Below are 26,061 nucleotides of genomic sequence, written 5' to 3'. Positions count from 1 at the left end.
GGGGGGGGAGGGGGGGTGGGGGAGGGTAGAGATCATCTTCGAGATCAGGCGGAGAAGGGCAGTGGTGGGGGAGGACTTTATCTTGGCCTCAGGAGTCTTTCTGGTGCCTCTGACAACCTGGAAGTGTTTGGAGGGAGAGAGAGGGAGCGAGGAGGCAGTGTTGCATTGGAGAGCTTTCCTCCCCAGCCGCGCCGTAACATGCTGGGCTGCGAAAAATAAATAAATGAAAGGACCATGCGAAGGAGAAGCCCGATCCCGCTGTAATCTCCGTTGCAAAGGCACAAAACCCGAGCCCCTGGAGATGCGCTGAGTGCAGGGATTTCGCCAAGCAAGGTAACGGTTCTGCCCGTGCTGTGTGCTGCGAGGCGGCGGGGGCGGGCGCGGGCATTGTTACATCCCCGCGCCGAGGCCTGCGCGGGGAGATGGGGGCGGCGGGCGGCTGGGGCGCGGTGTCGCCAGGTGCCGGCGGGGTGCGGGGCCGGGGGGGACACAAGGAAGGTGCTCGGGGGCGGCGCGGGGCGCGCTTGCGGCGCTCGCGGCCTGGTTCTGTCAAGCCCCATTTCCTCTCCGCAGCTCTCGGCGGAGCGGGGAGAAGCAGCGCGTCCCCAGCTGGGCTTCGCGGCGGGGGTCTCCCCCTCTCCTCGCTTCCCCTCGCAGTCCCCGGCGCTTGCAGCTGCAGCCTGCTGGAGACGCTGTCCCCTCCGCTGGCCTTGTCTTTGTTTTAATAAACGTGCCGACTTCCACCTCGCCGCCTGCGCCGGCGCTGGGCAGAGCTGGGGAGGAAGGCCTGCGCGCCCGGGGGAAAGCTCACCCGGGGGGCAGTGGGAAGAGCGTGTGCGTGGCGCTGCCTCTCGGGCGGCTCCGGCGAGGCGAGGGCCATTAGCCTTCGTGCTACTCAATGGGCTGCGGAGACACGGCATCCCGCAGCGGTGCATCAGCCCAGCTCCTCCACACACCTTCCCCGCACGGCGACCCCGCAAGCCGTCGCTACAACCATCCGCCTTGTGTCTTGTGGCCTGCTAGGGGGTGGGGGCGGGGGCAGAAAGGCCGATCCTTGCTCAGAAATGATCTCTGCAGTCCCTTCGCTTTCAGTCTCCCTTGAAATCCTTTTTTGACTCGCTACAGGCAAGACAGCCCCAGCCCTGTCTTCCTCTGCCTTAAAGATGAATTGCCTTTTTTAAAATACATTGGAAAAAAAATGCCGTTTCAAATCTAGTTACAAGGGGCGAGAGCTCCTTTAGAGTCCTTTTTCTTATATTTAAAAATGGTGTGATTGTCTCCACCTGGCATGCCTGTGAAAAAAGGGATCTGGGCCATTATTTTATACAAGCAAGGGATTTTTTTTTTTTTTAATGCCACCCATGTTCTGGATCCGTATTTTCAACAGGGAATGTGGTAGTTTCATTGCTGTCCTGGTCGTTCAGGATGAGCCGAGATGCTTCTTAAGCTGCACTTCAAAAACATGCTGTGAAACTCACTCTGCATTTGAATTAAGGGGGTTTCTTTCCCCCTCGGTTATTTTTAAGTAGACTTCCTCCGAGTCCCATTTCTGCTCCGGCATCCGCGCTTCGATCAATTTCAAGTGCAAACCACACACACGTTTAGCACGGCGCGTTGTACAATGGGCCGATTATTTCGGGCACTGTCCGTGCGAGCGGCTCGCCGCATGCCGCTTGGACTCTGCTAGCCAGGCTCAGCAGCCGCTAGCAACTGCGTGGCGAAAGCACTTGTCCCCGAGAATACTTGCGGGTTTCGTGTCGTGCATTTGCAAGGAGAGCTTGAATTTTTCGGGGAAAGCGTGGCTACATCATTCGCATCTCCTGCTGTGTCCTAAAAAAAACCCCAACCAAACAAAAAACCGAGGAGGGGAAGGAACAAAATGCAAAGGGCTTCGGGAATCAATTTAAGCAACATCAGCTGGCCAGAGGGCCAGAAATGGGCCGGGGTTAGAAGGCTCAAAGTCCATGGGCAATTATCAAGCTTGCAAATGTTGCTTTAAAAGAAGAGGAAAATTTGGAGATGAGCTGGTAATTTGCAAACCCCTATATATCCTGATTCTGATCCACGCTGGCCCTTAAAGAAATCTTTATCCAGCAGCTTAGTGTGACGGCAGTTCAACTACGTTGTCAGCCTTTTTCCTATCTCTATATTCAATAAAAAAAAAATCTATCACCCCTGCGGGATGCAATAATAAGTCTCATATTTCTCCCCAAGAGTTAAAGGCTCCAGAGTTGATTCCCAAGCAGCTGAAGGTGAGTCGCTCCCAGAGGGTGTGTTGGGCCAGGAGGCGGCTTGTCTGTATGCTCAGCCCCCTCCATACACTGTTATTAAATGTCAACTTTGACTCACGTCTCTTTTATCTCCCTTCTCTCCCGTGTGTGCCTGCAGTGGGAGATTCAGCGAAGAAAGCTCGTGACATGGCGGATACCGAGGAAGGCTTTGGGCTTCCAAACACGCCCGTGGATCCGGAGTCGAAAGAGCTTCAGTCGGAAGCCAAGCAAGACACTCAGCTCGGGGCCAGCAGCAAGTCGCCTTCCTCTCCCCAAGCAGCTTTTACACAGCAGGTAAAAGGAGGAGAGAAATATCCGCTTCTGCCTTTTCTCTTACTGCCCTTCTGGATTGCGCTGTGCCGTATAGACGAGTAATTCTAGTGCCGGGCTCTAATAATGGGACTGATGATGACGGTCTAATTATACAAGCTGTAACTCCGCTAATAATAATAATCAACACCGATATTCACCCAGAGGCATACAGAGAAGTACATACATTTATGGAGGTAAATACACACATTTCTGCCTGCAGATACACACTCTTACATATATGCACACATCTACTGACACACACATTTATAGGTATACCTAATACATACACTTACACATACACAAGCACCCACACATTCACCCAGATATGTGCACATATACGTAAGTACAAAACAAGTACGTATATGAAGACGTGCACGCATGTAAACACACATAGACCTGTAGACATTATGTACGCTTATATGTATAGGCACACGTCTGGATATAAATGCACACGTGTGCATACAAATACATGTACATAACTACACACATGGGTGTATGCAAATACTTATGCACACCACTATGGGTGTGTGTGTGTGTGTACAGGCATTCAGATACATATGTCTGTATATATCTATATAATTTGCATGCACATGTGTGTGCGTTTGCATAGAGGTGGTTGCATGCCTAAGTGTTTGCATACATTCCTGTGCCTAGCTCTATGGATGATCACGTATACATATGTACAAACGCACGCCCATCGATTTGCAGGCACACGAACTCGTATGCGTTGAAACACACACGCACACACGGAGCCCTCGCGTGCACACGCGGTCACACACAGGTACAGGAACACAACCCCATCCCTGCAGCGACCGCCTTGCCCTGTCTCCTGCTCCCTGCTCCCAGCCTGTGCTGGGAAAGGGCGGCCGTGCCTCTCTCCGCGGCTCTCCGGAGCAGGCAGCTGCCTGCGGCTCGCTCCCATGTGCACCTAACCCAGGGAGAGAAAAGTAGGCCAGGGCGCTAGGGTACACTCCGCATATTGTTTTGTCCTTTTAAACTATTACTTCCGTTCAGGCTCTTCTGAAATAGGCAAGGGACTGAAATACCCTTCCGCTCTTCGCTTCTGAGGGCGATCTTGAGCGAATACCGGCTTTTCCCTGCCCAGATCGGCGAGGCTGCTTCACAGCCCCCCCCCGCCGCGAGCCGCTCCCGCTAGCATTGCTCCTCAGGCCGCCGTGCCGAGGGGGGGCAGGGACATCCCACCTCCTGGGAATATAGAATCGGAAAAGTTTCTTTTGAAACGGTCGTGAAATGCCAGGGGAGCATTTCCAGCGAAATGTGCGTGTGTCTAGTCGGCATGCACGTATATGTATATTCTGTGTACGGACTATAGAGCAGCGTAAGCAGCAGGCATGTCTGTTTGAAGATCATCACATGCCCAGAATTACTTTTGACACACACGTGTGCCTATGCGCGTGTTCGTGCATGCATACAAATATGAATGTCTATATGGTGCGTTTCTACACACGTACGTAGGCGTGTGAGCATATCTGTGCGTGCGTCTGTGTCTATAGGGGATTCTGCACCGGGGAGTAGACCGGGGGGGCCCGATCCTCGGTTCGTGCTGCAGTCGAGCGGGTCGAGACACGCCGGGTCTGGCTGCGGCCACCGGCCACCCGTGCTAGCCCTCCCATTGCAAGCACCCGGGACCCACAGCGGGCTCCGCGGTGTGAAGCGGCCCCGCTTCGCTGCGCCTGGAGGGGTGGAGGCCCGAGGACGCCGGTCGGGGTCAGCGCTTGGCAGACGGCCACCCCCTCGCAAGCCCGCTCCGCTCAGGCCCGATGGCTCGCGCCCGGCCCGCGGCGCGCAGCTCGGAGCCGCTCGGTTTGCAGCAGCCCCCGGCCATGGCCGGGCCCGGGGCCTCCGCCTGCCTCCCGGCCCCGGCGGGCGGGGAGCTGCCGGCGGGCGCTGTCCTGCCAGGGGGCTCTGCACGAAGCAGAAGTGCTCGGTGCCGCAGTGCCAAGTTGGTGCCTCCCGCCCTGGAGCGGGGCAGCCCAGGCCGCTAGCGGCTGCGGGGCTCTCCACTCACACAGGCGTGTCTTGATCTCATTGCAGGGCATGGAAGGGATCAAGGTGTTTTTGCACGAGCGAGAACTGTGGCTAAAATTTCACGAAGTGGGGACCGAAATGATTATTACCAAAGCTGGAAGGTAGGAGTAAAACGAGACCAGCGGCGCGCGTATTCTGAAATGGACTTAGTGAGAGATCAGATGCTTCTGGATATCTGTGTTTTTAAACGGAATGAAAGGAATATGCAGGGATGTATATAGCAGCATGCGTATAGCTGTGTGTGTGCATACTCGTGTGATACTGTGTGTGCGTGTGTGAATACATATGCATGCATATGTCCATATGTATGTGTGTATGTGAGAGGAAAAATTAAAATCAAACTCTTCTACGTGTATATACATATTTATCTCTATATGCATGTTTTAGGTCTCTCTATATGCACACACACACACACACACACACACACATATATAGAGAGAGACAGACAGAAAGAGAGAGACTGTCACAACACCCCTTATCTACATATGAATGTATAGAACTATGCTTGTGTGCATTGCATGACACGTGTGTATTGCTATGTGTCACAAATCCGAGACAGTCACAAAGCATTTCGGGTTGTAGCCAATATAAATGTTTGCTGACAATAAAACAAGTTACCAAGGCTCTGTCACAAAACAGAATGAAATTAAACAGCAAGCCAGGATCTAAAAATCAGCTGATGGTGTATTTGAAGCTGTAGAGCCTTTTATGATTTTGACCAAAGACTCAGTAGAAGAGCAGAAAGAGGGGTTGGACGATTTACAAAAAGAAGCCTCCAATGAAGTACATAGATTTAAAAATGTGTTTCTTCTGGTTTCTTATTTACCCAGGACAGTGTTATCGTTAATCCCAGTTTCAGTCCGTTGGAGTCTTTCCAGACTCATGCTGGTTGCAAAGTGTAGGCCAAAATGTTATACTCTTTCATGCAGGTCCCTGGATAATTTAGCTTATTTTTTTCAGAAAAATGCCTGCAATTTTTTTCGTCTGTTTCCAGGCTTTGCTTCTGCGAACAGATACAGGCAATACACACCCAGGCAGAGACAAAAGGCTCCTCGTAGTCAGGCTATTAAACGCACACATGTTCTTGAACTACTATTTATGCAAATGTATATAGTAGTATGCAGGCTTGCAAATCTAAGTTTATTCCGTGTCCGAGTGTGTGTTTATGGCCATTGCCATAGCTGGCCTGATACACTGAAAAAACTAAAACTATCTCTTTTGAGAGGGTTGTGCAGTCTAGCATGTGCCGTAGTAATTCTGCAGTGCGGCATCGCGAAGCCCGTTTAGCCAAAGGACCACTAAGATCAAATTTGAGGCATGGGTCAACCACTGAGACTCAGCGAAATCTAGCCCTGTGCCCATTCTCGTCAACAAAACCAGGGGAACAGAAATATATTATTTCCATTGCTATTTTTTTTATTAAACAATGTAAGTGTAACTTCCTACATTGGATACAAGATGAGAAAGTGTGCACTCATAGAAATAATAGTAATTCAAGACGAATATCCGAAGTGAAATCAGATTTTCTCTACCAACAACACAGAATCAAACTTCATTCCGTCCGGCCAGGCAGTCGGTGGTGGTACCCCATACAGTGGATAGAAACAAATCTACTATATAAAGCGTTGCACTGGATGATAAATAGATTTGTATAACGATTGGTTTCCCTTTGACCATATCTACTGTTGAAATGACGGGGTCCTTTTAAAAGAAGAGTATTCCCCAAGTAAAAAGGCCTGATTTAAACACTGAGCTCGAGCGTTTTAGAACCATTAGCAAGAGCTCTTTGCAGAGAGCAAAGTTGACGAAACTCCGGATCCTACTGGGTGAAGGCAAAAGACCAAGTAGGATCCAGGGCGGTGTTATTATCCTCCCCTTGATTCCTTGCAATATGTAGGAATCACTTCACTTTCAGCTGACAGGACTGTAGAGAGGAGCGGAGGAAGAGAGAGGTAACGCGTCTTGCCTAAAAGTCAAAACAAAAATTAAAGCCCAGGCGCGGATGGGCATCTCGTACCTATAACCATAAAAAAGATCTTTACAATAAGAGTCTTAGTAGGAGTGTTACTGTTTACATGTGTCGCCAAAGCGTAAACTAGGCCATTCACTTATTTATATAAAGCTTGTTTATGGTGGTATACTTTGTTTCGCGCGCTGTTCCTGATGTATTTCTGAATATAGTTCTGGTTCATTGCTCGGTTCCTTTCCCCCCCTTTTCCTCCAACATAGTAAACGTCATCTTTGCTACTATTCATTATTTTCTACCTCTCTTCTCGTTTTTCAAACCACGAAACAATTCGAACTCAGAAATAGCCTTGATTTCCTATTGCAAAGGCAGGAAACTGCCATTCAAAAATAAGTACATTTAGACTGTTCTCTTTTTAATTGAAAGAATACACGTCCGCAAGCTCGTTTTTAAACATTTGGAAGATCAAGCTAAAATGACACTAACGCTTAAGGTCACTAACTTGTAATGGAAAATATTTCTGAACTTTTTTTTCCCCTTCAAGCGTGTGTTTGAAGGTTTCAAAGAATTGGTCAAGCGTGTCACTTTTGCGTATGTATACTTTTGTGTGTATAACCGTTCATATGTGTACACACAAGTATCACACATACAACGCTTATACATACGTACACACATACATATACATTTATGAATATACAGTATGCCTTTTATGAAAAAGTCGGCATTTTAGTAAACACCATCCTTTATACAATGGCATGTAAGGTCCTTTGTGGAGTGCTATCAGTATATTCATATTCCTGTAAAGTAAGGAATATATTACATGCTGCTGTTTAGTAAACGAATGAAGAGTTCAACTATTGGGATGATTAGAGGCAAAGAAGCAATCAAAATCCTGTAACTATTGTCACCTCTCCATACATTAACTATTTTGCTTTAGATAGGCACTGTAACAGCGGAACAATGCCCAGAAGCACCAAAATCAAACAAGATCAAGGGAAAGTTTCATCCTGTGTGTATATTTTTGGAGGGGTGTGTGTGTGTCTGTTACTCCGTAGGTTAATATGGGTGAATTATCCCCTCGTATAATTCCTTCGCAAATGTTTGAGTTTGGAAACCCTTTTGTAATTTCCTCTGTATTTATATTTGTTTTTTTACAGGCGTATGTTCCCCAGTTACAAAGTGAAGGTCACTGGACTCAATCCAAAAACTAAGTACATACTGCTGATGGATATTGTACCAGCTGATGACCACAGATACAAATTCGCAGATAATAAATGGTATGCACGCATGCCTAGGGGGAGGGGAGAAGAAAAAACTTTGTGTCTGGCCTGGACAGTGAGCAAAACCTAATTTAAAGGGGTTGTAAAATGCAGTCGAGCCGTCAGCGTGTCCTATTAAGAGCTACAAGAAGTTGGAAAAAAGTTTGAAGGAGTTCAACCGACTGTCTCAAGATGGTTCCAATCTGCCAGACTCCTCAACAGAGGACCAGGAAAGAAAATCGATTTTAATTAGCTAACACTAACTTTAATCCTGTTTGACGACCAGATTATTGGTTATGGTGGGCCCAACAACTTAATTGTGTTCAGGGGAGAAAAATGGCCAGGACTGGTGAATGTTAAGAGTTACCACATGGTCCTCTCTTGGCTCCCCGCTAATTAGGAAGGAGGGAGGATGGGGTTAAATAGAAAAAAGAGAGAGAGAGAGAGGCGCAGAGATCCGACGGGAAATTTGCCAAAGATCTCAATTAATTTCCAGAGCGGTTTGTGTTTGCAAATGTCTCCTTCCCCTAAAATATGACCTGACCGTCCAGCGCACACTTCCTCCGCAAATCCAGGGAAATGCATGAAAGAACTTGGATGGCCAGAGGGAGGGATGGGTAGACAAGGACTGGACGGCTAGATGGGTTGATAGCTACACAGACAGACACACAGATGGGTGGGTAGGTGCATGGACAGGGAGCAACCGCCCTAAGCCCGTCCTCGCCGCGTTACACCCTCGCACGGCCGCTGATGCCCGGAGCTGGTACGGTATAATCCTGCTTCGGGTCCTGAGGCTAAACTGGCTTTGTGTCCCTTTGGTTCAGGTCAGTGACGGGGAAGGCAGAGCCTGCCATGCCAGGCAGACTGTACGTGCACCCAGACTCACCAGCCACCGGGGCTCACTGGATGAGACAGTTGGTTTCTTTCCAAAAACTCAAGCTCACCAACAACCACCTTGACCCATTCGGACATGTAAGTACCTCGGCGAGCAGGGGGCAGGGGCACTCCGCCGGCTGTTCCCCGCTCCCCACGCGGGGTAGCCCGATGCCTTTAGGGCAAGCAGCACGGAGCTCTTCACGTGCCGGCAGCGCTGAGCTGGGCTTGGTGTGGGGGGAAACCCACGTGGCTCCTGCCAGCTCCGCGCATCCTGATTGCAACAAAAGGCTGTGCCAGCGCAGTGCGCAGCCGCCGGCCGGCCCCGCGCTGCTCTCTTGGCAAGCTCTCGTTAGTCTTGGTCGTCAAATGAAATAGCAAGTCAGAGCATGGATGGGGGAGGGGAACCACCCCCCGGAACTGAATGGGAATAAAGTGACTAGGGCTCCAGTTAAATGGACGCGAGAGCAGGCTGGGGGCTGGCAGGAGTCAAGCGCTTGATGGAAGGGGGCCGGGGGCTGAGCGGCGCATTTCCAGCATCCCGGCGCGGCCCGCTCCCCGCCAGGCGCGGCAGCCCCGCAGCTGCTCGGGGCCCGTGCGGTGAGATTGGTGGGAGAAAAGGGTCCAAAGCAATGCAAACTTGCGGGCTTGGGGGGAGTTCAGGGGCAGCGCTGCGGGGGGGAGCGTGAGAAGCGGAGAGCCGGGCAGGTGCGTTTTGGGTCGAGGTGTGAAGGAAACGCGCGCGCGCTCCCGCACCCACAGCACGCGTCTCTGCCGCTCGTGGCACACGCAGCTCTGCCTCTCCCGCACCTTCTCCCCCCTCCGCACCAGCACGCGCACCATCAGCCCCCTCGCACGTGACACAGCGCATATCCCCGCTCGCACACGGGCACGCGCATCTTTCCAGCTCACTGAACACAGGGACACGTGCCCCTCACACGCATGCGCCGTGCGCTCCTGCTCTTCGTCCAACCCGCAGTAGCACGAGCAGTTCTCTTCCACCTGCGTGCATTAGCCGTCTCTCACTCTCTCACACACACACGTACACGTCCTCACTTGTGTGCACGCCGCACTGTTTACCGGCTCTGCGGATGTGCCGGGAGTGTACCAGTGGCAGGGAAGCCAAGGTCATTTCAATGCGACCGGTTTAGATCAGGGGTCAGCAGTGTTTTTGGGCCCCAAACACCCACAGCCTCAGCTTGTAAGATGCTGCGGTGCCAGCGGATGGCTGGCAGCGGGGGAGCTGCGAGGGGCCTGATCTTGGGGCAACGCAGCCCCATCCTTTTTCCCGCTGTCCACCCTGAACCACGTGTGCCAAGCACAATGCCTTCATGCACCTCGCTCTGGCACCTGTGCCAGGGGTTGCCTAGCCCTGGTTTAGATGATGGTGACGATTACTCCCTCCTCGGATGAGTGGGGCCGCCGATCCCCCTCGAATGAAGCTTCATTCCCCAGACTCTTGGAAGCGGGATGTGCAGCTGCCCCGACTCGGGGCTACTCACACAAATCCTTCCCTGGCCACGGGCAGTGACTGGCTTCTTAAAACAGGCCAAATACACCGAAGGTAACTAAGTAACTATTTAGCTACCTGGTTTTAACCTCAGGTGGAGTCTGAGAGCTTTAAAGTCTGCTTGCTGCCTCAGTGAATTTGGTTAACAGTAAAATCAATCCGGCATAAGGCGAGGAAATACAACCTAACTGTGTTTCCTGCGCTCCCATACAAAGTGCAACAACAGCTACAGGCCTAAACAGCCCCAGAGCTTCAGGCACACAACAGATTTTGGCAAAACTCATGCGTGTCCATTCGCGGAAGCAACAGCTCGTGTGAATCCTGCAGCCAGCAAGAGCAGTCTTCCAAATCTCCCAGGACAAGTCTTCCCCCGAGCCAGTGTATTCATGATTAGGGGAGGGGGGGATCCCGTGCCCCAGGATCCGTTCCCAACAGCATATTTTTCCGTCTTCATTTCAACACTTCGATTTCACGTTTCCCAAGCATTTCTCTAAACGCGACTTTAAACGACAAAGCCGGGCCATTAAATCCCTGCCCACGTGGTCTCTAATAATAGCAGCGATCTGACACGGGGTCTGCCAGGGAAAACAGCAGAAAAATGAAGGGAAAGCAACATGGAGAGAGAGCTATGGGGTAGATGTGTGATTATAACCCGGTCTGACTCCAGTTTCCTCTTAAGGGTCGTCCGCACGCACCCTCCGAGCCCTAACATCAAGCGTGTGCTTTTTCTTTAGGGTTTTCATGACACGAAAAATGGGTTGAGAAATCTGTATTTCGGGAGTCCAGATTCTTTTCCAGGCTCCACTACAGAGAGCGGGTGGGGGGGGAGGGAGGGGCCTGGGGTGCATTTGAATGCTGAGACTCCAGAAACAGCTCTCTCCTCCTCCAGCTCTTCCACCCCAAGGACACAGGCTCCCGGGGAAGGATGGGGGTGAGCGAGGTGGATATGAAATGCCCTTGCAAGGCAGGGGCCAGCCATGCCCTTACTGTGAGCAGGCGGCTCTATAGAAAAGTCTCTTTAAACAAACCTAAGGGGGTGCTAAACAATAGGGACTTCAGAGGAGAAACGGCACCAGCAGACTCTCAGCCAGAGTCGCTGTAATGAAATTAAAAATCATTAGATCGTTCACCGTTGATGTCTGCGACTTCCCAGGACGTCAAAGCAATTTGGCTAAACCTCCAGGATGAGAGGGGCTTGCAAGCAGAGATGACTTCCAGGGGCCGGGGATGGCGCGGGGCTGGCGGGACAGACTGCGTCTCCCTGTCGCCATGTCCTAGCAGTCATTATCATCACGGAGCACAAGGGAAGGGAGGGGGGAGGCAGAGCGAGAGAGAGAGAAAATCCCTCCTTTCCCCAAAGATTAATCCCACTTGAGCGCCAAGCTTTGAAAAGAGACGGTCTCCGGCTTTATCTTGGTCGCGACCCCCAGGGCAGGCTTTGAAAGGAGGGGTGGGACCCTGGTGGGCTGTCCTCGACCACCTCTTCTCCGTGTGGGGATGACCTGCTTGGTACAGTGCGATCCAGCCGGGCCTGGGCACGGCTGTGAGATCCTGTGGGATCTCTTTAACAGCAAAGCCAAGAACGGATCCATTTCAGATCCATTTCTTTCTGGGAGAAAGAGCTCAGCTTCAAAGCCGAGCCGGCCACGACGCCCCTCGGGCACGGGCCCACGGGCCGTTTCACGCGCCCGGCGGGCGGGGCAGCCCCGCGCGGGTGCTTGTGCCCAGGGACGGGGCAGGGTGGAGAGGAGGGGCTTCCTTCGCCACGGGAGAAAGCTCGAAGATGAAGGGAAGTAGGGTCACAAGCTTAAGGCTGGAGGAAAGTAGCCCCAGAAATGGAGCCCTGTCCGTGTGCAGCCAAGCCCCGTGTGGACAACGGGAGGGACATGCACTCTCCCTAGTGCCAATGGCATCGGCTTGTCGAGCGCAGTTTGGCCGCCCAGGCTAAGCGCCCAGCTCCCGGTCCGCCCCGGCCCCGCCAGCGCCAAGGCCGCGCGCGCGGTAGATCCGCGCCCGCTCCGGCGCAGGGCGCCCGGGGCAGGCGGCATGGGGGGCAGGCAAAACGGGGAGGGGGGGCTTTCCTGCGACACACCACGAGGCAGCCAGATCCTGCCGCTGCATTACACCAGGGAGACTGCCGGGCCCTGCGCCTTCTGAAAGGGCACAAGACCCCCCCGCCCCCCCCGGGGGCTCTTTAAAGCGGGGCTGTGCGGGGCCGGTTCGCCGCGGATTGCTCGCGCGGGCAGTGGTGGGGCGCGCGGGCCCCGCTCGGCGCGGCGGAGGGAGCCGTCCTCAGCACCGCCGCCGCGCTCCGGCAGTGGCTCCAGCGCCTTCCCCCTCGGGGACCCAGTAGGTCGCACACGCAGTTCAGTGGGACGAGGAGGCCGCGGCTCGTAAAACCCGCCCGCTGGGGCCTCCTCAGGTGTCTCGGCTCAGGAAAGCCGCCCCCGGCCTGCAGGGGAGCGGGCAGAGCGGGGCTCCAGGCCTGACCCCGCCGTGTGTCTGCTTCTCTTCAAGATCATCCTGAACTCCATGCACAAATACCAGCCCCGGCTCCACATCGTGAAGGCGGACGAGAACAACGGGTTCGGCTCCAAAAACACGGCCTTCTGCACCCACGTCTTCCCCGAGACCGCCTTCATCGCCGTGACCTCCTACCAGAACCACAAGGTAGGGAGGGCCTGCCCCGGGGGCGCCTCGTGCCCCGGCCTGCGGCCCGGCCCGGGCTCCTCCAGCCCGCCCGCCTTCCTTCTGCTCCCCCGGGAGCCACACTTCCTTCCCCCTTCCTCCCTTCTCTTTTTCCAGCATCTGTCTTGCTGGCTTGCTTTTCTTTACACATCCCTCCTTCCTGGGCTTCCTTTCTTCCTTCTCTAGACTCACACTCCCCTCCTTCCCCCGTCATTTATTCATTCATTTCTTCCCTCCTCCCTTTTCTCCTCCCTTCTTTACAGTTCTCCATCCCCACTTCCTTCCCCAGCGCCCCCCCGGACACGCCGCGGTGTCGTTCCGTCTTGTTCCCTGGGTGTTGTTCTTGGCCGCGGAGCAGACAGAAGTATCTCGCGTTGGGATGCAAGGGAAGCCAAGGGGGAATTAACTAAACAGGATGGTTTGCTTAGAAAGGAGACGACCAAGCAAGGAAGTTGGGTGTTATCTTCTTCCCCCTCATCAGTCAAAGGCTTGTAATCTGGCCCTGGAGCTGGGAGCCCCAGCGCTCCCCTTTGCAGTGAGTCTCCGATAACCCAGTCTGGCTCGGTTCAGCGGGCTTGTTTGGAGAAGGGCTCCTGCTGACAGCTCCTCCCTGCAGCCTGCTCCGCGGGGGGCTGCGGCGGTTGCGGGGGGGAAACAATAATTCAGGGTTGTTGTGCACCAGGAAGGGGGCAGTGATTTACATGTGGGCGGGTGTGTATGAGGCACACATATGCACGCGTATGCATTTGCACGTATGCGTACACACAGGTATACGCATACCCGCACCAGCCCGTCCCGCATTCCTCATAGAGACAGGCAGCCTGATAACCGAGATGCGGATCGCATCATCCGCACGGCCTTGCTCGGCTGGTCGGCAACGACACCTGGCAGTCAGACACTGGCAGTTGCTTTTCCAATACAAGATAGATCTCAGCTAGACCAGCTGTGAGCTTTCTTCCCTAAGCGCATGTGATCCTGCTTCTAACCCGTGCGGATATTTTCCAGGGACTGGGTAGCAAATAGCATGCATTTTTTTCGCGGTAGCACAGTGTTAGGGGAGTGAGAAGAATGGAAAAGTGGGTGTAAAGGGTGAAAGGCAGAGGAGAGGGAAACATATCTCTGAGGGGATGATTTTTTGGTGGGATCCATGTACTTTTGCCAGATCATCTTTAATTATGAATGCAAAAATATACATGGAGCAGAAAAGAGCTATATTAACATAGAGGCACACAGTATTTCTAAAGTGCAAAGGTCATTTTAAGGAAAAATTGCATTCCTTTAACAATAGGCCTCCACAAACTGTTTATAAATCAGGTTTAGGCCTTTTAATTACAACTTCGGGATGTGTAGAATGGTTTCACTGTGTTTAACAAGTGAAATCGTGGTTAATCTCAAACCAAGAAAGTGTCACATTAATACTCTGGCTAAATTATGGATGTTTTCCTGGAGCTGTGGTTAGGAAGTGCCAGAAAAACTTCGCCATTTTCCCCTTTATTTGGTCTCATCGGTCTATTAATTAACTAATTAGGTGCCAGCAACAGAGATAGCCTTGAGAAGAGGCAATCTGCTATAAGGGGGGAGAAAGAAAAGTAATATACCTCCACATCCTTTAGAAGAGGAGCTGTTGGCAGTGGTAGGACATAATTGCAAACAAACAGAATCCAATTTGAGTTTGGGCCAACCTATGCCATAAATTATAACTCTGCTCTGAATGCCGCAGCAAATAATATTATTATAATAAAAAGGACAAGCCAACCACTTTAAATACACTGCCTATAAGTAAACAGACTTAGCTTTCTAGGTCCCTGGATTTAACTGCTTTCCTTGTAGAAGCTAGGACTGTTTTGTAAACAAATAGCCTCCTTCTTTCTCCCCATGCCATAAAAACAAGTACTCCACATTGGCAGGAATGGACATATTCTATTATAAATCACCTCTGCCTGGCTGATAAGAATAGATACCTACATATCTGTCTGTCAAAATGTACACACAAGTCACAAAAGACACACACATCCTATGCAGTTTTACATATACCCACCCACACCTAAAGTGCATATCCCCATACCCACATACTTTACATACCCACCCACAACCACACATACACACGTCTCTTTCAGGTGCCCTAATCCAGCAATTAAGGGGGCTGCTATAGTTCTGAACCCAAAATGAAGAATCATTGAGGAATATATAAAAAAAAGAAATCATGGAATCATCTACCCTGAATGGCATCTCCCTCCAGAAAAGGGAACAACGTCTACAAATTGCCCAAATGCTGTTTCAAAGTAAAAACCAGTATTCAAGACCACATATAGCTGACGTTCTGAAATTCTGATATTCTTATGCTCTGTATGTGTGTGTGAGAGAGAGACATGCTTGGGCTCTATGTGTGTGTGACATGCCTGAGCGAGACAGAGGCAGAGAGAGCTTTATACAACATTTTGATTATTGTGAAAAGGAAAGGCAAGGATATGTATAAATGTACATATGTTTTTTCACAAAAGGACTGAAGTTGACTGACTGATCAGAATATCTTTTAATAGCACAATATTTGTTAATATTTGCATTTGTTAACATAGTCTGATATATCTAATCTTCCTACCTAGACAGTGTGCATATAAACGCCATACTAGTTTACATATGTATGTATACTCACAGTTATATTTATGCATGTTTCCTAAACATGGCCCCATGGGCACTCATATTTTTTTCAGTCTTTGTGCTTATTGCCTATAGAAGGACTTGCCTGATTTCAGATCAGTGGATTTATTTCAAGAGCACAGCTGCAATCCCACTGTTGGATTTTGTGCTTATTTCCCCTGATATTATAGGAGGCCTGAAAAAGATATTTAAACAAACTGTATCTTCCCCCCAAAGCATGGGTTAAGCTATGAGGAAGGTTTCTGTAACATTTTCAGTGCAGTTGTCAATGACTCAGAGGAGATAAAAAAAAAATCTCCAAGAAATATTTAGGTGTTAAAATAGGTCACGTGCACATTTCATTTCCTTGCCATTTACACAATGGATGTATGCAATCAGGTTGATGCCCAAATATTAACTTCCCTTGCAGTTAAGGACCATTTTGCTTCAGTTTAAATCATTGTGTGTTACTAGCTCATATTTATTAGGTACTAGCTCTGTGCCTAGGACCAGGAAATGAACCCTAATAGACAGAAATAATTAAGGTTCTGCCCTCATGAGGGTGCTTTCAACAGCAAGAATTCACAACAATTATTCTCATTAATTTTTACAACCTACTGCTCCCTTAGCTGTACCCGGGCTTTATACTGGTCCCCCGCCCCCAAGGATATCCGGTTTTATGCTTATTTTTGTAAGTTATTTAACTTTCTTGATTGCCCAAGTCTTTCAAAGTACAGCCCTAGCTAGAATATTGTATACACACTGGAGTGTATAGATAGATAGAAATGGAATAATACCCAGTCATACACAATATATGTACTCACATGTATTACATACATTGCAGATAAATGCAGAAACAAGTTACATGATTAGTGACTGTATATGTCTCACACACAATCACAAAACACTGTTGAAAGAATCCTATTCAGGTTGCAAAGTCAAGCACACTCCACTCAAATTAGGGTGCCTTTATGACTTTCCATCAGCTCCATTGTACGTATGAATCTTGACACAATCTTTAATTATTTGATCATACTGTTTTTCCCTTGTAGCCCCATCTTATGCATTGTTTGTGATGGACGGTGCTTAGTTTATGAACAGCTACTCAATATTCTGTTTTCTCCTTCTCGTTCTGTGTGTGGCCCCATGCTTTATTACCACATCATGTTCAAGCCCTGCTTCAAAGACAGTGTATATCTTTATTTTATTGTTTGGGAGCTGAAGCACAGAAAGCCCCTCAAAATTTTATTATGATCTTGGATGCCCATCTGATATGACAGAGACCTGATTTTTCAGAGTGCTGTTTTCTAGAGCATTATATCATACTCAGTGATTAAATCATAGCTCCCACTGACTTTAGATTCATCAGTGAGCCCCCTGAATTTCTGCAAAGGTATCCACTTGGGTACCCAGACGATGAGGAACATGCAGTTACTGACTAGCCAGGAAAAATATAGTTGAAGTCACTTGCCAAGTATCTCTTGGGAACTCTAGCAGAAGAAGGGATAAAATCCAATTTTCCAGGGCAGTGTTGTTTTGCCTTAAATGTGAGACTGTTCTTTTTCTTCCTGCAGTCCCAGATCTTAGTCACTGCACATTCTCTGACTTCTACAATATAGAATCCAAGGGTTCCATAGGCAATTTTTTTTCATTATGATTTATTTCCAGAGCAAGTCTATCCTGTGCTCTTCCCTAAGGCAGGGGTCCTGTGGGAAAAAATCATGGACGTACCACCTCTAGATCCACTACACAGACCTCTGTCATTGAGAACAAGAATTTGTTGCCCCCAGCTCCTTTTTCAAGTCTTCTTCCTCCCTCACCCTCCCACTCTGCCCCCCTGCCTCCTTTCCCAGTCTCTTTTCCCATTTCCAGCCAGTCCCACTTCTCTCCTGCAACCTGACTTCTTGTCACCTCTGTCTCCCTTCCCAACAATTCTTGTTTTTTGTTTCTGTCCAGACAGTCCCAAGCTTCCCTCCCTACCTTTCAGGCCCTGTATGGTGACAACATCCTTAGCTCCCAGCTCTCCAACTTCATGCAATGGTTTAGTTCCAGCATATCCTTCCCCCCTGTTCCCATATCCCAGTCTTCTTGCTCAGTGAGTCACCAAATCCCTCATCCTAATCTACTTCTTTCCTTCTCTCTAGATTTGTTTTTGGCCTTCTTTCTCCACACAGGTCTGTAGTGCCCAAGCTCACCATAGCCCATAGGAGCAACAGTTATAGGGAAAGTATTAGTTTTCCTCTGTAGCCTTGGGTGGAGCATTCTCAGATGCATTATGAGAATGATGCTAACAGCACTAGCAATTGGAAAGGCTCAAGTGTGCTCAGTGAGGATTTTATCGTCAGAAGCTTTAACTGATGCATTTGAAGAAATCTTTACTGAGCAGGTGCAAACTACATTTTTTTCTAACTCGTATTACTGCCAAATTTGGCTATATTTTCCCAGAAGATAGCTAAAAACAGGTGCCTGATACAAAAGCTACCCTATCACCTCTTCCAAACAATGGAGAATGAAAACCTCTCTCAAAAGACCGCCATAATTTTATCATGGGCAAAAGTATTATAGTTTTCCCTAGATTTATTCTCAGAAATCTCCACCTGAAGCAGACACCTTGCATGGAAAACTTCAGCACAAACAATCAGAGTTTAGCAAAGTTACAAGCAAATATAAATAGGGTCATATTATTGGAAGTGTTCAGAAATCTTAATAACACATGATAACACTTGCCCCACCTACAATAGGTGTAAAATGAAACATAAAAATGAGTGGCTACTGGGGACAGTGCTAGAAGCAATGGCTTCAAACTGCAGCAGAGGAAACTTAGGTTTGGAGATTAGGAAGAACTTTCTGACTATGAGGGTGGTAGGCTACCTAGGGGGATTACGGACTTCCCATCCCTGGAAATGTTCAAGAGCAGGTTAGACAAATACTTGACTGGGCTGATCCTGCCTTGAGCACGGGACTAGACTACATGATCCCATGAAGTCTGTTCCAGCCCTATTTTCCTATGATCCTTTAAATATCAAAAGGTATGTGTATAACTACTTTACTGTTCTGGCTGGCTTTAAACATCTAAAGTTTCTAAACAATGTGTGTGTGTGGACACACACATACATAGTATTAAAATGACTCTACAATACATACCTAGTTCTAAAATGATATTTGCTTATTCACTCACTCTCACAAACACATACAAATATTCACCTGCAGCCTCTGGAACTTGTGTTCAGAAATACTTTGTTCCCAGCTGGTCGGCATGCAAGTCTATAAGAGACCTGCTCACTTAGAACAAAGAGGTAGGGTGACAGACTCAGAAATTTGTCAAGTGTGTTTATGTTGATATAAATTTACTTTTGAAAAAAAACAACTTCTGTATAAAGAAGGCATCTCTCAGGTTTGAAAATGTGTTTGTAAATGCAAACATGGGCATTGATTTCCTTCAGCTACAAAATAAATACTATTAAAGCTCTGTTTTTATTCCATCTCTACTGCAGAGAAACAACTTTGGGGATTTTTCAAGGGAGTCATATTTTTTTAATGATGTAATTGTCACATAACTTCCTAGTAGAATTTCCTACCCCTTCCCTGTCTAAAAGATTTATAGTCAATTAGACTGAATTTCATTATGGCAAAATGGATAAAGAAGAAGGAAGTTCCCATCTGTTTGCTTGCTTTCATCCTTTAAAAGGTTTTGCAAGTTAAACAAAACAACCAGCCCCAAAACTATTATCATCAGTTCTCAAGATGCTTCCAGTCCAGTACATCTGAACCACACTAAAGCACTAAGGCCTGCTGCAAAGCTTACTGAAGCTGATCAAGAGACTTTCACTGACTTCAGCATGTTTCAGCTCAGGCCCTTAAAACACACATTAAAGAAAGAGGATCCCTGGAGCTTAGTTTCTATCAAGGCTTGATCCTGCTAACACACATATTGATACCCCTGCTCGAGTGAACATTCCCTTTGAAGGCTTTTACATGCCTAAATGTTTGTAGGGTAAAGTCTCAGTGGGTGGGTGTGAGCAAGTGATAAAAAGTGAATGAATGAAACAGTAGTGAGCATGAGTTGGTCCAAATACCCTTGCTGACTAGAGGACTGTACTCATGCAAGTGGAGTTCAGTAAGTAATCACTTTTCACATTGGTGGGCCATAGCAGGCTGCAGCTAATGAAAATAAATTTTAGGGACACTGAGTAGTAGTCCTTATTTATTATGTAACTGCCACTACTTTCCAAGTAGAAATTGTCAAGTGATTTTCCGCTCCTCAAAACACATCGGTATAATACTAATATATTCTGATTGTAAATTTTTTCACTATCTTACTGCTCAGCAATAGGTCAAAAACACACTAGACCAAACAGGGCGTTTACATTTTTCTTTGCAATCCGAAATGTGAGACAAAAATGATGCTGTATCAGGGCAGTAAGTTAGGCCTTGACTTAATGAGAATGTGCAGGGATGCAGAAGCCTCTGTGATTGGGTTCCAGTGCAAAGATCAGGTCCCGATTCAGGAAAAATTAATAATGTAAGCAAATGGACTCAAGGAATGTCTTACTTTTGATGACTAGAAGAATACCATAGTAAACTGATAGAGTAAATTCCTGACCCTGCTGCAGTCAATGGGAGTGTTGCCATTGGTGTGGGTGGAGCCAATATTTCTTTCATGGATACTATTAGCAGAGGCCCTCATCCTGCAAAACTGCACAGATGCTTAGCTTTATGTAGATGGCTAGTCCCAGCAAGCTCAAGGGGTCTGCTCAGGTGCAGAAAGGAAGGCAAGTGCAGATTAAGGGTCTGAGCCCCAGATCCACAAGAGATGTGGGTGGTGCAACACTGAGCATTAGCTTCTAGTCACTTGCCTCCTGTAGTGAAATTCACTGGTCTGAGTTAGGCTCTTCGGGTTCCTACACAATGCATGGGGAGATTTAAGGATAGGATGCACAAGAAGCAGCACAGAAAGTGGGTAGCTGCCTAAGCTGTCCAGTAATGAAATGCTAAAGTAGTGGTCCTCAACCACCGCCCCAAGAAGCCATATCATCTTGCCCATGGGTTTGGAAGTTTGATGGTGGGGGGAGCAGTGGAAGTGCAAACGGCCAAACTGCTGTCAAACTTTTGGACCTGTGAGGAGCCCCATGGTCTGGATAATGTGGCACTGTGTGCTAGATTGGGTCACTATGGAGCCAGAGTAGAGTCAGATGGAGTCACTCCGCAGCCAGATCCAAGCATGTGGGATCCAGCCTGTGGATCAAGCCCACGCCGCTCATTTAACCCATGGGGTTGGAAGGTTGGGCACGACCGTACTCAAGAGTCATACTCCCTCTTTCACATGCTCTCCTTCTTACATTGGCTCAGTGACTCTTGCATTCTTTTTTATGCAGTATTACAAATTTAGCAAGAACAATGGAGAATACCTAGTAGTCCAGAATACCCCGTGGCTTGGTGGGTAGGGTACTCTTATCAGCGATATGGCTTTGGATCCCCTGTGGTAGATGTGGCAATTGAACTCAAGTCTCCCATTTTCCAATTTAAGTGCTCTAGCTCTTAGGCTGTCATATAAAACGATGTGGGGGTGGAACTACTACCCCCTCTAGCTGCATTAAAAGAAGCTTTGTGCTGTCTGTGTACATTAGGCATACTCTGAGAATGCCAACCAGACATAATCCTTCAGGGGAACTGGGTTGAGGACCATCTGCTTTCTGCAGGGCTGTGTGGTCTTGATGTGAGCTGGTCACAGAGCAGTGCTGGTCATGTACAAAAGCTCTGTACATATGGGGGCTTTAAAGTCAAATGGGGAGGGACTTGAGTTTAGACACCTCCAGGGATAGGTGGCAGGTCAGTGGGGGCCTTTTGGATCACAGTTGTGGACTGAAGCAGTTAAAGTCCTATGCTAGTTGTGCTAGTTGCCCAAATTCTAAGTCTTTTGTGAATTTGAGCTCAGGGTCTAAGTAGTTACCCAGTTCAATGAGGTTCTGCACATTAGAGACAGCTTGGTTTAGTTAAGATAGGAAACCTGGGTTCTGTCCTCTGCTGTTAACAGAGTGTATCCTTTTAAGCAACTCTGTTTCCTGTGTCTGAACTCACCCACTTATGAAATGGGATTAATATTACCCATCCACACAAAGCACTATAAGAGTCTTGGAGAGAAGGCATGGTAGGAAATTGCTAAATGAAATAAAGGAGAACATTTCCATCAAGCTCAGTGGTACCTGATCAGCCATAATAACAGTTACTTTTGTCAAAGAAAAAAAGCCATTGTCATGAAGATCTCAGTCTGGTAAGCACTTGCTGATGTGTAAGGGCATTATGCAGACCAGTGGTTACTAAATGTTTTGAACTATTGGATGGCTGTTAATCATCAACATTTCTTGTGCATTACCATGCACCCTTATCCTCAAATTTTTAATTGAGCACTATGTGTGTCTACACGTTCATTAATGTGCTGTAGTTACTGCGCAGTAGTGCCAGCACACTTTTTTTTTGTGACAGTTACTGTGCAGTAGCCCAATAACACTGCACAGTGCCTTATTAGCATGGCTTTTGACCAGCACACTACTGTGCAGTATTATTAGGCTACCATGCAGTAAGCCTCTTGTGTAGATGTGCTGTGTGTGTGTGTGTGTGTGTGTGTGTGTGTGCGCGTGCGTGCATGTTGGAGTGTCAGCACAGACCACCATTGGTCAGGGGACAACAATTTGGAATTACTGTCTCGCTTAAAAGTGTTTCAGGATAAGCCCTAACCATGAAGGGGGTTCTTGGGAGAGGTCTTTGTAACTCTGTAGTAGAATTAAAGCACTCACAATAAATCATCTGTGGTTTTTTCCTTCAGATCACCCAGCTAAAGATTGAAAACAATCCTTTTGCTAAAGGCTTTCGAGGCAGTGATGATATGGAGCTGCACAGAATGTCACGAATGCAAAGGTAAACTATTTTTAAACACTGTGTTAAACAATTGTATTGCCATCAGACCTATGTGCTTCTGACATAAAATGAAGTTATGCTGACCAATTTGGATCTCAATCCTGCAAGCGCTTAGATACATGCTTATCTTCATGTTTTTTACTCAACTCAGAACTAGTCCCATGTGTAAAGTTACTCACATGTGCAAATGTTTCACAGGCTCAAGGCTTCGCTAACTATGCAAATTGTATCTGTAGACAACAAATAATGTTTGTGACCCTGCAAGCCATTTAGCATGTGAGTAACAACTTAAATGGAGAGATCTCTCTTTGTATAGCCTGCTCATCTAAACTCATGCCTAAGAGTGTCAAAAGATCTTATAAGAACACTAATTAGTCTTATCCTAAGTCATTTGTGATAATTAGAATGTGTTCTGGGTAGCCCTATCACACACCGATTCTAACAGCTATGCAGAACCTGGCATGTGGCATAAATATTTTTTCCAGCACACTAAAAAATGAAATAACTCTCCCCCACAAATCTCCACATCTATTTATTAATATCCCAACATTTTTATGTTAAATTACCCTGTAGGTTTGGTCAGTGGAAAGACGTGAAAGTTTATATTTATTACAATTTTTCCCCGGTGGGTAAAACACCGAAGACTATTAGAAGAACTTCATGCCATATGGAGATTATGGCATGGAGCCATGCTGAGCTGGTGCTAAAAATTATCTGGTGTTTTAATGCAATCCTGTGGTCATAGTTGTTGACATGGAAAAAATACGCACAGAATTTAAACACGCATATGCAAACACACACATGCTCACAGAACTGGAGAGGTGAAAGGGTTAAAATACATAGAGTGGGTTTGGCAGCATATTTTCTGATGTTCAGCTTGGCTCATAGATAAGTATATCAGAAATAACTCTGTACTTTCACAAATAAGTTATTTTGAGGGAGAGTAGGACAAGAAATAAAGACCCAATCCCATTCAGTATTCTTGCTTCAGTGAAATATTAGCAAGGAGTATGCTTTGGCATTTGTGGTGTCTGCTTGTCTGTCTGTCTATCTACCATTTTTATGTATATAATGTGTTTGTGGTATAACAAAGCTATTTTTGAAATGATGGACCAAATCTTGTTATACACATCAAAAATGTAGCTTGATATTTATTTAATTTGGCCACTTCAGTGTAGGAAAAATAGATTAAAATATTTAAAAACAATTAATATGGCCCTTGTACTAGAATTTGGCAACTGAAGACCATCTTGGCCCAATGATCATCTCAGTAGGAAATACAGCCATGGATATAAATAGTCATGTTAAAGCAAAGTCATGTTGACTTGGACAGCTGGAGATTCTGGAGACTGCGGACAGTTCTGGAAGTCAATGAAATATCTGATCCTTGGTGAGCAGCAGGGGTAAATGGAGATACAGAGTGGGTAGGTGGAAGGAAAAGATTGTCTTTGAAAGTCATTGTTAGGCCATTGTCGGTATACACTGGGATCTTTGCAGATCTCAGGCACTTTCTGAGAAATCACTCCCTCTGCATTGCTCCATGTGCTCCATGCAGCAATCACAGCATGGTAGGCTTTGCTGCTTTACTACTATTGTCTGCTGTACAGTTGCATGCATCTTGGTGAATCCTCACCTCCAATGGTAGCTGCAGAGTACACAGCCGAAGCTTATCCTGCCCAGAGCTGCTCTGATATACAAAGGATTGTAGTTTACAGATCCACTTTTTGTGGATTAGAGTATGCTGGGAGCTCTTCTGGGGTCCTTTCCTCAAGTACCTGGACTTGCTTACTTTTTTTACCAGCCTGGAAGTCTGATGGATGTTTGTAGAGGCAGGAATTCCAACAGGTGTGAATGTGAGTTTTTGAGAACATTTTCCAGAGTTGCTTCCCCAACTAAACAGCACCTCTGTGGTTTGACCTACTGCCCATTCACAGCAGAACCAAGCTTATAAATCTGCCCAAATCAAAGACTGCAGTCAATATAGGGATGGTGTTAGTATCTTTAGTGGAATCATAGAAAACAGTGATGCAAGATACCTTGGGTGCATATATACAAGTTGTCTACTGTGCAGTTGACTTATTCACTGTGCAGTAAAAATCTCAGCATCTATTGCACTTGTAAATACAAATACTATCCTGCTAAGGAGTAAAAAATTCCACAGCAGTACACATGTAGACACTCGAGGGGCTAGCTGGGGTACAAAGCTAATTCAATGCAGGGGCTGCCTGCTGGCTAGCTCCATGCTGAAGTACCCTTGTACCTCAGCCAGCTTGCCTGCAGCACACTGAGTTGCGGGGAACATGCCCAAGCTGGCAGGCTGACCCATGAGCCTCCTGCCATCTGGGGCTGTTCTGTCCTGACTCAACATGCTGCTCATAAATAAACTGCGGAGCTTATTGCTCCAGAGTTTATTGCTCTTGGGTGCGTGTTCAAACAGCACACCAGGAGCAATTATTCATGCACCACAATTGCACATGTAGACACACCCCTTGAATGCTCATCTAGTCCAGGGGACCAACCTTTTTGGCTAGTATGCCACAAGTTAATCCCACCCTTTCCCCTAGTGCCACTCTGATACCCTTCCTCTGCCTAATCTGTGACTCTGCTTTCTTCGTCTTTCTTTGTGCTCCCTGTTCAACTTGTTGCTTTTCTTTTTGCTTCCTGCCACTATACTGTCTGTCCCTTCACCAGTCTGCCACATGCCACACACAAAGGCTGCCCATGCCACTTGTGGTTCATTTGCCACAGATTGGCCACCCCGATCTAGTCTATTTTGTTGCTCCAGAGCTGGTCCAGCTACACACACACCATTTCTGATAGACACTTGTCTAACCTGCTCATAAAAAACTTCTAGTGATGAAGATTTCACAGCTTCCCTAGGTAATATATTCCAGTGCTTCACTACTTTTGCCGTGAGAAAGACTTTCCTTATCTCAAGCATGAATCTCCCTTGTAATTAAAGTCCATTACATTTTGTCCTATTCCTGGGGATGTGAGGAACAGTACAAAATGTTCCTCTTTTAAGTAACTTTTTACAGTTTTCACAATTATCCTGTGTCCTCCTCAGCCTTCTGGGACAAGAGAGAAGATAATCAACAGCAGATAATTTTCATCTGAAAAAATAGACTAGAATTGAGATCCAGATTCTAGTCAAAACTGGCTTCCAGTTTATTTCTTTCCTCTCCATAAGCACATGGAACATCCATTAGTGGGCACTGCATTGCATAAGCATTTTATGAGCACATACCTTCAGTTTGCAAGTTTCCATTTCTGAGACCAAATATATTGCTCCCGGATTAAGGAAAAACAAGTATGAAAGAGGCTGTGTTGGGAGCATGTATGTGTGTGGGATTCCTTGTTTGCATGTTTTGCTGATCTCTAAAATCAAATAGCGGAAATTTGTGTCATTGTCATGCTTAGAAATTGAAGGAGAAATGTTCCTTTCAGATTCATATGTCATCTCTCCCCATGAAAGGAACTGCTGCTAGATATTTTGTCCTAGATCTTGGACTACAATTCCCATCAGTGCCAATGGGGATTTGGCATGGAGATCAAGCACAGGATATGTGGCAGAGATCCACA

General features: G+C 47.5%; 1 protein-coding gene across 1 annotated transcript in view; it reads left to right on the top strand.

Annotated features, from left to right (window-relative positions):
- Positions 1 to 2,394: 2,394 nt before the first annotated feature.
- TBX5 (T-box 5) overlaps positions 2,395 to 26,061 on the top strand; it is a 47,506-nt gene continuing 23,839 nt past the window's right edge. Inside the window, exons 1-6 of the mRNA XM_019539431.1 lie at positions 2,395 to 2,564; positions 4,638 to 4,732; positions 7,755 to 7,874; positions 8,681 to 8,828; positions 12,757 to 12,909; positions 22,388 to 22,479. Coding sequence (XP_019394976.1) covers positions 2,418 to 2,564; positions 4,638 to 4,732; positions 7,755 to 7,874; positions 8,681 to 8,828; positions 12,757 to 12,909; positions 22,388 to 22,479 — 755 coding nt within the window. The 5' untranslated portion in view covers positions 2,395 to 2,417. The remainder of the gene's footprint in view (positions 2,565 to 4,637; positions 4,733 to 7,754; positions 7,875 to 8,680; positions 8,829 to 12,756; positions 12,910 to 22,387; positions 22,480 to 26,061) is intronic.

The sequence above is a fragment of the Crocodylus porosus genome, unplaced genomic scaffold (assembly GCF_001723895.1).
Source record: "Crocodylus porosus isolate Cpor-Errol unplaced genomic scaffold, CroPor_comp1, whole genome shotgun sequence".
Classification (NCBI taxonomy): domain Eukaryota; kingdom Metazoa; phylum Chordata; order Crocodylia; family Crocodylidae; genus Crocodylus; species Crocodylus porosus.
The sequence above is the reverse complement of the archived record's forward strand: the minus strand, read 5'-3'. Positions and strand labels throughout refer to the sequence as shown.